The sequence below is a fragment of the Sebastes umbrosus genome, chromosome 4 (genome assembly GCF_015220745.1).
Source record: "Sebastes umbrosus isolate fSebUmb1 chromosome 4, fSebUmb1.pri, whole genome shotgun sequence".
Taxonomy (NCBI): Eukaryota; Metazoa; Chordata; class Actinopteri; order Perciformes; family Sebastidae; genus Sebastes; species Sebastes umbrosus.
In genome coordinates, this window is record NC_051272.1 from 17,273,737 (window position 1) to 17,284,976 (window position 11,240).

An 11,240-nucleotide genomic window follows, 5' to 3' on the forward strand; every position below is an offset into this window, starting at 1 on the left:
TCATTTAAATTCTGGACATGGTCTTGGCGGGCGGGCCAATGCAGTGCACACGTGGACTTTCTGATTTGTTTCGCAACCATTAACAACTTCATGAGGCTGTTGAACCGCATGTCTTTTTACTTTACCAGTTCTTCAAAAATACTACTGCTGTTGCTGCTACTTGTCCAACAGGAAAAGATTTTCTGTTTCGCACCAGTCAGATTTTGAAAAGCACATCAAGAGGCTCGATCTTACATAAGCTGTAGCCACACTACCGAGAGATCTACAACTAACAGAATGTCATCTCCTGATGAGGAGAAGGGAGACGATCAGCTTGAGAGGTAAGCAACCTTAAATTAACTTTGTGGGTTCTTTTATCTAGAGGATGAGGAGATGCTATAGTCTCTTAACGTGGGATATGTTATAATACTTTTCAGTTAAGGCTGAATGAACCAGATTCACCAGTTTGCATGCAAATTCACCACAATGCAAAAAAGTGTGATGACAGTTTGATCAGATTTTTCCACTGAAATCTACTTTTGTTTGTCTGTATTCTCGACACTTTTGCCCAAGTTGTTGAATGAATGTTCATGTCCACTACTTTGTATTAAAATGCCTTTACTCACCACTCTATGAATAAGTCAATGAAGTCTCATTTAGAGACTTATTTTGTGATGGTTTGCGACCTCTAAATCCAAATTCTTTGGTTAAATCAGACACAATGTATATCAAAATAATAGTTTTATTGAGTGAGAGTAAACAGTCTTTCAGCTTTCATTGAACATATTCTGTTCAACAAAGCAAGGGGGCTTTAGCTCTGCCAGAAAAGCCTGACATTGTGTTCGGCGCAGCTGAAAATTAGACTCGTGATGAAATGCACTCAGTGTGAGGTGGAGTGAGCTGTTTGTTTCCTGTATGTTTTTCAGTGCTCAGGAGTATATGGCACATGTGCAGACAGATAATGAAGAACATGCCTCTGTAGGTGAGTTATGAGCACATGGGTCTGCTGAATGACAGGACAACATATATGGCTTTTATTCTTCTGTGGGAAGGACTAGATTTGTTTTTCAGATTTGCCTTCTCTCTCTCGTCTCAGGAAAGCAAAACATAGAAGAGCAGTTTGCTGACACAGCTCTTCTTGCCGAAGCTCATTCTCTTTGGACCACTGATGCTGAAGGCTCAGTGAGACTGAGAATAGACGAAGAATGTCCAGAGGAACCCGTCACCGTTCACCAAATGTTCAAAGCCTCAGTTGAAAAATATGGAAACATGTACGCACTCGCCAGCAAGAAGGACAACAAATGGGAAAAGATAACTTTCTTAGAGTATTATCAGTTCTGCCGGAGAGCAGCCAAGAGCTTTATAAAGGTAAGTCATACTAAAAGAGAACATATTGTTTGTAATGCATACTAAATGACAACTACTGAGTACTATCAATTGTTTGTTAATGTGTGCAGCTTGGTTTAGAGCGATTCCATGGAGTGGCGATACTAGGATTCAATTCAGCAGAATGGTTCTTCTCTGCAGTCGGTGCCATCATGGCAGGGTGAGAAAGACACCTGAATCAACTTATATATGTACCCAAATATACTATGTAGTTGTTATTGTGGCATTATCATAGTTGCAATGACACATTCACTAATTTATTCCTTTCTCCTGTGTCTATAATGACCTGTATTCTCCCTACAGGGGGATAATGACAGGAATTTATGCCACAAACTCACCAGAAGCTTGCCAGTATGTGGCTAGTGATTCCAAAGCCAACATTATTGTGGTGGAAAACCAAAAGCAGCTGGATAAAATCCTGCAGGTACTGTCACTTCAATATATAAAAGGTCTTTAACCACATGCAAAACATACTCAATTCTCCCTCTTGACACCTCAGATACGTGACAGACTGCCCCATTTAAAAGCCATAGTGCAGTACAGTGGACGCCCCCTGCAGAAGATCTCCAATCTCTACTCTGTAAGTCCTCCTGACATCACATGAAATGATCTATAAAGTGACCGCTGAGCTCATGATGCTGTATGTTGCTGTTTTGGGGGCAGTGGGAGGAGTTCATGGAGCTGGGTCTGGATGTTTCTGAGAGAGAGCTGGATGACATCATCGGCAGCCAGAGAGCCAACCAATGCTGCGTCCTGATCTACACCTCCGGCACCACAGGCCAGCCAAAGGGAGTCATGCTCAGTCATGACAATGTGAGCTCTCATGTTACTATTGTTAATCTGTACTCAGTCAGATGTTATTATTACCATTATGTGTTATGACTTTTTCTTACATTATTACATGGAAGGCAAAAAATGAAAAAAGTAAACAAGGCTTCTATCTTAATCTTATGATGAATATTCAGATCACATGGACGGCCAATAGTGCCAGCAGGGTCGGGGACATGCAGCCGGCTGACACTAAACAGGAGTCCCTAGTGAGCTACTTGCCTCTCAGCCACATCGCCGCTCAGATCTATGATCTCTGGACGGGCATCCAGTCGGGTGAGCTGGTGTACTTCGCACAGCCAGATGCCTTAAAGGTAAATAAAAATGCCTGGATCACACACATGCTGGTTTTAACATATTTTTTATACGTAAACTGCTTATTCTTAAACAAATGATTTTCACTTTAAAGGCCCGATGTCAGACCTTTAAAGTTAAAATCATTTAAGAATAAGCAGTTTTTCATCAATCAAACTTTTATTTAATTAAAGGAACAGTGTGTAGCATTTTGGGGGATCTATTAGCAGAAATGGAATATAATATTCATAAATATGTTTGTTACATCAGAATGTAATGTTTTCATTGAGACTAATGTCTATCGTGTTTTCATTAGCTTAGAATGTCCGGCATGTTGCTCCTCCATATTTTTACAGTAGCTCAGAACGGACAAACCAAACACTGGTTCTAGAGAGAGCCTTTCACGTTTTTACGTTACCTGAAGGCCACCGTAGTTCTCTGTCACGCTTGTGAAACATGCGGTAACGTGAGTCGCAGGGTGCAAAACCGTGGTACCGCCAGCCGCCGTCAGACTTTCTTAAGTAGTGTTATTATGGTAAGTATGGTGTCTGAGTGAGGCGAACGCCGTTACCACGGTTTTGCACTCTGTGGCCCACATTGTTGCCACTCCTACACACTATACCTTTAAAGGTAAAAGCAATAAGGTAAGGCTAAACTGTGGGTGCAATTACTAATTTTTCCCCAGATTATCCCTGTGTTTTTCTCTTAAGTAACACTAACATGCAAACAAAATTTTAGCTGGGCAAGTGATGAGCGGGATAATGTATTCAATAAAAAAATGACAGTTGACTGATTGCATATACTGTATGTGTTTGTAAGCTCTTTGCATACTTAATTTGTTGTAGGGAAGCCTGATAACAACTCTGCGAGAAGTTTGTCCCACATCCCACATGGGTGTCCCACGAGTGTGGGAGAAGATAATGGAGAAAATAAAACAGGCGATCAGTGAGTGCGGATATATGAAAAAGAAACTTGTGACATGGGCGATGTCGGTCAGTCTGGAGGCCAATCAAAAGTGCATGCAAAAGTAAGTGCTGATGAAATCTGGGGATTTAGTGACCAACCAAACAACATTCATAAATGCATTTTTCATAAAAAGAAGATCTAATCTTATTGATATTTCGCTTTAAAAATGTTTTTTTTTTTTTAGGGATGATGAGAAACCCTTCCTCTTGACCCTGGCTGACAGCCTTGTGCTGCAGAGGCTTCGGGCTGAGCTGGGCCTGTCTTGCTGTCAGAAGTTCTTCTCCGGAGCAGCACCGATCGGTAGTGAAACGGTGCAGTTTTTCTTGGGCATGAATATCAGGCTGTATGAGGCATATGGCATGAGTGAGAGCACAGGACCTCACTTTATGTCAGGTCCCAAAGCTTACAAACTACCAAGGTAAAAAAATAATAATGAAGGATCGTAACAATTGTATGTACAATATGTCATGTTTAAAGCCTCTGTACACCCATACAGGTGTTTTCAGTTAGTTATTGGTTGATAAGACCTCTGCTCAGATTGAAGGGCAGAGGTCTAATCATCAGGATAACTGAGAAGACCTGTGTGGAGGCTTTTTAATTTTATGAATATAACATAACAAAGAGTTATTTTCTCTCAAAGCTGTGGTAAGGTGGTGCCTGGCTGTCTATACAAAATGGCCAATGTAGACTCTGGGGAGACGGGCGAAATTTGCTTTTGGGGACGCAACATCTTCATGGGTTTCCTCAACATGGAAGACAAAACAAGAGAAGCTTTGGATGAAGACGGATGGCTGCATTCTGGAGACCTGGGGAAGACAGACGAAGAGGGTTTCTTGTACATCACAGGGAGGATAAAAGGTAGAGCAAATAAAAGCTATTGTAAGAAAATTTCTCGTCTTATGTCGCCAGCTCCCATTGTGTGCATTACCCACACCTGAGTGCAAGCTGTTCTAGACAGAACATAGGGCTTCATTGTCCTGGTTGTGAGTCATTTGATGTCAGGGTGCCCTTTCTCTTTCTCTCCATTCAGAGCTGATCATCACAGCTGGAGGGGAGAACGTTCCCCCTCTTCCCATAGAGGAAGCAGTGAAGAAGGAGCTGCCTATCATCAGCAACGCCATGCTCATTGGGGACAAGAGGAAGTTCTTGTCCATGCTTTTAACACTGAAGGTAAAATCTGCCATTAGTTATTATCCAGATAATGGAAAGTGGTATGCTGTATTGTATTCTTGACATACTGTATCTTAAAAAATAACTCATTTACGAACATAAAACATTTACTAGTAGTTTTCATTTAAAGCTGAAGTTGGTAACTTTGAGCAATATGATAAAAAAAAGTAATTTTTAACGGTCACTATGACAGTAGTGCATGAAACATATAATCTGAAAAAATTCATGATCATGATTTATGTGGAAATATATCTATATATAACAATTAAATTCTGTGTTCCAGTGTTGTAGCGATACAGAAACCATGGAGCCAACAGAGGAGCTGAGTACGGAGGCTGTGGAGCTTTGCCGACAGCTGGGCAGCCAAGCCACCAAGGTGTCGGACATCATTGGGGGAAAGGACAAAGAAGTGTACCGGACCATTCAAGAAGGAATCAACAGAGTCAACTCTGCAGCCACCTCTAATGCCCAACGAATACAGAAGTGGACTATTCTAGAGAAGGACTTCTCTGTGTCTGGAGGAGAGCTGGGTAAATTTAGCAGAACATGAATCAGTAGACATTGTTATATACTATTATGCTTTATGTATTTTAAAGCCATGCAGTTTTGAGAATTTTGCTCATTGTATCGTTGTCTCGTTCCAGGTCCCACAATGAAGCTCCGTCGCCCTGTTGTGTTGGAGATGTACCACAAGGTCATAGAGCGCTTCTATCAGGAGTAGTGTTTCTATAGAAGTGACTGTGTAACGGTTAGTATGAAAATCATGTCGCCTACATATCTCCTCATTCGTGTGGACATGCATGGAATTTTATTATATATGTCTTATGTTCAGAATGCATAAATAATACAGGAACCACATTACATTTTTTTTTATCCTATTTAAGTTTTAAATAGTGAATAATACTGAGAATTTTATAAAGTTACACCATTTTAATGCATCTTCTCATAGGCTGAAATATTTCTTTTTAGTCTCTCAGTTTATTTTTACTGCTTTGAAATCATACCAGTTATTTGAATGACAAGATATTACCCGGTATTTTGTGTAAATATTATGTGGTATTCAGTATGTGGTTTATACCAATTTAGATAAAAACCTGGACATAACTTCCACTAGGAATCATCATCGTAGCAGCTGAGAGGGCTTTTGACATCCACAAGTCATTTGCATAACACTGAATAAAAACTCTGGAATTTCTGATTTCATTGCAACATTAATTTTTCTTTATACATTCATTATATTGCAGCAAGAAAAACAGTGTGACATGAAAGAAAGAGTGCAAAACATCTGCACGTTTCATATTACAGTAGCTTGATTATGTTTAAATCATTAAAGCTTGATATCAATGTGAAATATATCCACAAACATAATGTAGAGTTTGACTTGTTGACATTTTGTGTTTCTCAAGTGATCATGGAGGTAACGAATTGCGTCGAAATAACAATGTCAATCACATTAGACAAGACGCCAAATTCAGCCAATAAATAGACAATATCCACCACAGATTAAACAGTTTAGGAATAAAATGCATATCACATATACAGTAACTGTTGCTCAGTAGTTTTAAGACAGTGCTTTGGAGTGAGCAGAGGGAATAATAAAACATTCAGGATCTCCAACTCCTGAGTCTTTTAAAATACATATTATGGTTTAAAATGTGCAGATACCACAAAACATGATGAATTAAGAGACCCCAACAATTAACTTATTGTCTTATTAGCATCATTTCAGTCCAGATCCCGCACTCGTTGACATATTGCGTCTGTGAATTCCGAGCACTTTGAGTTTCCTCCCAGGTCTTTTGTTAGAACCTTGAAGATGGATGATAAAATAGTTAGAAATCAGAACCGGAACTCACAACCAAAACTGCATGTCTTTTTGAAAAGTAGATTACCTTTTTGTCTCGGATGACGTCAAAGCAGGCGGCTTCAATCGTCTTGGCGTGGCCGTGCAGGCCCATGTGACGCAGCATCATCACTGCACTGAGCAGCAAGGCGGTGGGGTTGGCCATGTCTTTCCCTGCTATATCTGGGGCAGTTCCATGAACCTGACAGGAGAAATTAATCGCAATCTATCAACATGGTTGACATTTCTATAAACAAGAAACATGACGAGCAGGCCAAACTTTGATGTGCCTTAACTATCTCAACCCACACTATGAACTTCTATTGTGCAACATGTACTTTGATCATAGGCGTGAAAACTGCGAAGAAAGAGGAGTCTGAGAAATGGGAATAAAAAACAACATACCGACTCAAATATGGCAACACCATTAGCGCCAATGTTTCCACTAGGAGTCACTCCAAGACCTCCAATAAGTCCGGCACAAAGATCACTATAATGGTGAACACATGCAGTTACCTTTAGATATATTTTTATGCATACACATTGACCTTGCTAATTAGATTTCATGTACATACGCACATCATTTGCAACTGATGCAGACTATGTCAGAGCAATTTGCGTCTGCGGTATTCAGTTCAGATTTCAATTGATTTGTCTTTGATTAATTAAATCCGTGAATTAATAAATTATTATAGGTCAGGTTAGCCTAAAATTAATTTGCCTAAGTTTACATTTTTTGTAATTGTTAGACTATTTCCGGTTGAATACACACAGCCCGAACTACTTTCTTGGTTCCAACTCATTTATACATGTATATTAAAACAAAATTACATAATTTACAATAGTGTGTAAATGCATGTTCATGTAGAGAATTTGCTGCGTGTGTTTACTGTATGTGCTGTTTGAACATTTAAATTTGGAAATAGGCAAAAAAAAAATGGAGAAAATATCTCTTATTAATATATCAGGTTCACTATGTAAGAGGTTTACTTACCTCAAAATGTCTCCATACAAATTTGGCATCACTAATATATCAAACTGTGTGGGATCCTGTACCATCTGTAGAAACAATGCCACTATTAATTAGAATGTTAAATATGCAATACTTCTAACAAAACATTGTTATATCCATCTAAAACATTATACACACTTAACTAATTCATAACAAAAGCTATTGGGACTTACATTAAGGCACACAGTGTCCAAGTACATCTCAGTGAATTTCACATCTTTGTGCATTTCAGCAGCTTCTCTGCATTTCCGTAAGAAAAGCCCGTCAGACATGCGCCTAAAAAAAAACAAAGTCAACAGAGGACAACCATTTATTTTTAGCAAATATCTTTAAAATGACAGGTAATTTGTACTGGATACAACTTACATAATATTGGCCTTATGAACAGCAACAACACTGGCCCTCTGATTATTTCTGGCATATTCAAAAGCATACTCTGCGATGCGTTGGCTGGCTTGCTCTGTAATGAGCTTAATACTCTGTACAACTCCATCAACAATCTGAAAATATACAAATCCAAGAGAGATTCAGGTACAATCTGTAAAGTATAAATAATGTTTGAGTGATTTCAAAAACAAAATGATAATGTTTCAATCCCTAAATATCAAAAGGTGTCTACACTGGGGAAGCAAAAACAACAAAAAAAGAAAACGATGTCATACAATTCTTTGATCTAGAAAAGGAAATAGGCCTACATGTTGATTCAGTGAGGAAATAATCACAATGTCACAAAAACAAACAATGTATGAACTGGACAAGTAATGTGTTGTTGCAGTGTCTTACCTGATGTTCAATCCCACTGTATTCTCCCTCAGTGTTCTCCCTGATGGTGACCAGGTTCACATCAGTGTAGGGGGTCTTGTAGCCCTCAATGGACACACAGGGGCGCACGTTGGCATAGAGGTCAAAGGTTTTCCTCAGCAGCAGGTTCATGGAGGGATGGCCAGCAGCTATCGGTGTCTTCAAAGGACCTGTAGATTGTTAAGTAATTCAAAATGATTTATTAGTTCACCTGAAAAAATAAAAATCCTTTTTGGAGGGATAAGATCTAAACCAATGTGCCAAGTTTGTAATGAACAGTAATGTATTAGTCACACATTTTTTAAAATGTCTTTCCTATACAAAGAATACATTTTTTTTATTGGTCTTGTAATTACCTTTTAGGCCAATTTTGTTCCTGTCCATTGATTCTTTGGCATCAGGAGGGATCATCCACTTGCCACCAGGTCCTTGGATGGCTGTAACATTTCTCTCCTCCCACTGAATAGGTGCCTAACCGCAAAACCACTCGATTAGTTTACATTATGATTATGCAGCTTTTTCAAGACTTTAATTGCTTTCCTGATTTGATCTGATTTGGCTCTTGAGCTTCAGTGCTGAAGTAATACATATAACGTGTTATCTAACGCAACCTAAAAAAATGATTTTGCTGGTAAATGTTCCTGGTGAATAATGATGTTTCTTTCTGCTCCTCCATTACTAACTTTAGCTACTTCAAATATCTTCATGACAGCAGTGGAGATCTCTGGACCAATCCCATCACCGGGGATTAACGTAACGGTATGAATCTGTGAGGCAGAACAGAGACACACAGTGATAAAAGAATAATTAAGCACTTCAGAGTCACAATTTAATACAATTTTTTTTGAGGAGCTCTAGAGGAACGATACATACCCCACGCATGAACGTCCTGGGTTGTGGAGTCTCTTTCCTCAAAGCTCCCACCACCCGTGATGCCTGACAATCAGAATGGCCAAGGTTTTTACAGGCACAAATAAAATATCCCTATAAATATCTCATAATTTTCTGTTGTCTTGTTCAGTATAAATGACTATCCAAAATAATTAGCCTTGGCTGATGATAAACAGCATCACCCCCAAAAGAGGGTAATGTAGAACATCAATAGGGAAAGCGAGGCAAGAGGTCACATTCAGCTTTGAAGCAACTGCTAGGATAGCTAGGATTAGCTATTTTCCAAACACAGCTTAACTTACTTCCTTAGCCTTGATTTTATCCTTGCCAGTGAGCGACAAACCCCACTGTTTTAGTAGATTAAGAATCTGTAGATGAGGGACATTTTCATTGACATGTGTTCAACTTGAGCAAATCAGCAATTAACTAGATTCTTACAACAATGTATGATAAAAAGAAAACATGTAGATAGCCAACTTGTTGTTATATTATGTTATATTTTTTTTGTAATCACAATCGTAATTATCTGTATTTCAGCTTTTCTTGATCATTTTAAAGATAATTATTCTGTTTTTTTAGAGGTTTATGACTCTATTTTAACAATTAATTTATGTTAGAAGAAAAGGATTTCATGGAATTCTAAAAATATTTATTGTAAAAATACAGATTTTTTTTGCAAAATTTCTAAGTCAATTTGAGCTTTTTGCATGTAAAATTACATGTTTCATTTGTGATTTATATGTAAATGGTCTTAGATTTACAGTGTATGACTATTCTAACAATAAATATATGTTAAAAGTAAAATATTTCTTGTAAAATTACAGTAAAAAAAGGCTAATTATATAGAGATAATTACTGTTTTTTGTTTTTTTCACAGTTTATTTATGTTAATTAACGGTGCTATTGGATATGAAACTCTGGTATAATAAATGCAACTCCTATTTTACTAACTAAACTCGAGGTCACAGGTCATCACTTTATTAAATGTATAAGTTTACATATCAGAAATGAATTAATTGAGTCAGCAAAGTGTATAACTTAATCTCCACAAACACAAACTGACTGTCTGGTCTGCTGTCTGAATGGCTAGATAGCAGTGAGGAGTCAGGTTGCTATAGTAACTGCTAGGAAGCTGCGTTAGCGCATAGCTAGCTGAATGGCTAGGTCCTCTCTCTCTTCCTGCAGTCTTTAACTGTGTGAACGACAAAGAACCTTTATGTCATTCATTTAAACATAGTGACATGCGTTTGCTGCAATACTGAACGAGATGTATGTATTTCCCCTGGTACATACCGCTGACCTCCATGCATTCCCTGCCATCTTCAGCTAACCAAGGTCGATGCAGCAGCTCGTCAAGCGCAACACTATACAAAGCGGATTTCCGGTTCTGAACTATTTCATTTTCAAAATAAAATAAATTTATACATTTGATAATGTCACGATTCATAAGAATTAAAAAATGTTTTGTAATAGCAACGTTCAGTTATGCACTCTTTTAATTTATTTAATATTGACCATTTTTTTACTTGTATAAACATTAAAAACAGGATTCCCTCTGCTCTTACTCTGAATGTCTGAATGATCAGCACTGAGATTTAGGTCCTAAGTATGGATGTAAGACAATAAGATTTAGGGGAACCAAATTATGGAGTAGCTATTCACATCTATCAATACACTGTTCATCTGTCAAATGTTTCAAAAGTCGCTTAAAGGGTCATTTAATTGCTGTTTTGTAATTGCTTTTCCCCATGTTGTCTATGTATCTGTTTTTATGTTTTTTTTTATTTGTTCCCACTAACAATGTTGTTTGGTTACCATAGCCCAACATTTTTTAGATATTTAATCAATATCCTCCTCACAAACACTAACCATACACTTCCACGCAACACACACACACTTGACTTTTTTGATATATTTACTGTATTGTTATTGTTGTTATTATATATATCTTGTCCTAATTGTTTATCACTATTATGTATTCATATTATTTCTTTAAATTAATCTTGTCTCTATGTGGAGGCTTCAAATAAGCCCAGTGGTTTTTTTGCCTCTTCCTGCACTTTACATTAT

General features: G+C 37.9%; 2 protein-coding genes across 3 annotated transcripts; one reads left to right on the forward strand and one right to left on the reverse strand.

Annotated features, from left to right (window-relative positions):
• Window positions 1-77: 77 nt before the first annotated feature.
• acsbg1 (acyl-CoA synthetase bubblegum family member 1) lies at window positions 78-5,821 on the forward strand. Its single transcript, XM_037767524.1, has 14 exons — window positions 78-320; window positions 906-961; window positions 1,076-1,347; window positions 1,437-1,525; window positions 1,669-1,789; window positions 1,865-1,945; window positions 2,029-2,178; window positions 2,331-2,507; window positions 3,333-3,514; window positions 3,638-3,871; window positions 4,094-4,311; window positions 4,484-4,623; window positions 4,907-5,153; window positions 5,268-5,821. Exons 1-14 carry the CDS (start codon window positions 277-279, stop codon window positions 5,342-5,344), a joined length of 2,088 nt encoding a protein of 695 aa, XP_037623452.1. The 5' UTR covers window positions 78-276; the 3' UTR covers window positions 5,345-5,821.
• Window positions 5,822-10,552, reverse strand: idh3a (isocitrate dehydrogenase (NAD(+)) 3 catalytic subunit alpha). Of its 2 annotated transcripts, XM_037767525.1 has the most exons (12): window positions 10,464-10,532; window positions 9,473-9,538; window positions 9,153-9,215; window positions 8,963-9,046; window positions 8,636-8,750; window positions 8,262-8,449; window positions 7,845-7,978; window positions 7,652-7,754; window positions 7,461-7,525; window positions 6,872-6,956; window positions 6,516-6,668; window positions 5,822-6,432 (listed from the first exon to the last, which is right to left on the reverse strand). In XM_037767525.1, exons 1-12 carry the CDS (start codon window positions 10,488-10,490, stop codon window positions 6,349-6,351), a joined length of 1,167 nt encoding a protein of 388 aa, XP_037623453.1. In that variant the 5' UTR covers window positions 10,491-10,532; the 3' UTR covers window positions 5,822-6,348. The 2 variants fall into 2 exon arrangements, with proteins under 2 accessions (XP_037623453.1, XP_037623454.1); XM_037767526.1 differs by lacking the exon at window positions 9,473-9,538 and having other exon boundaries at window positions 10,464-10,552.
• Between the last annotated feature and the right edge of the window lie 688 nt (window positions 10,553-11,240).

What these genes read in the sequence shown, in the direction of transcription:
- acsbg1 (XM_037767524.1), top strand. Translation starts at nt 277, where the DNA reads ATGTCATCTCCTGATGAGGAGAAGGGAGACGATCAGCTTGAGAG. An exon ending in AGATCTCCAATCTCTACTCT is followed by an intron (nt 1,946 to 2,028) that starts GTAAGTCCTCCT and finishes TTTTGGGGGCAG; the next exon opens with TGGGAGGAGTTCATGGAGCT. An exon ending in AAAGCTTACAAACTACCAAG is followed by an intron (nt 3,872 to 4,093) that starts GTAAAAAAATAA and finishes TTTCTCTCAAAG; the next exon opens with CTGTGGTAAGGTGGTGCCTG.
- idh3a (XM_037767525.1), bottom strand. Translation starts at nt 10,490, where the DNA reads ATGGCAGGGAATGCATGGAGGTCAGCG. An exon ending in ATAAAATCAAGGCTAAGGAA is followed by an intron (nt 9,216 to 9,472) that starts GTAAGTTAAGCT and finishes TCTGATTGTCAG; the next exon opens with GCATCACGGGTGGTGGGAGC. An exon ending in TGGACACTGTGTGCCTTAAT is followed by an intron (nt 7,526 to 7,651) that starts GTAAGTCCCAAT and finishes TTGTTTCTACAG; the next exon opens with ATGGTACAGGATCCCACACA.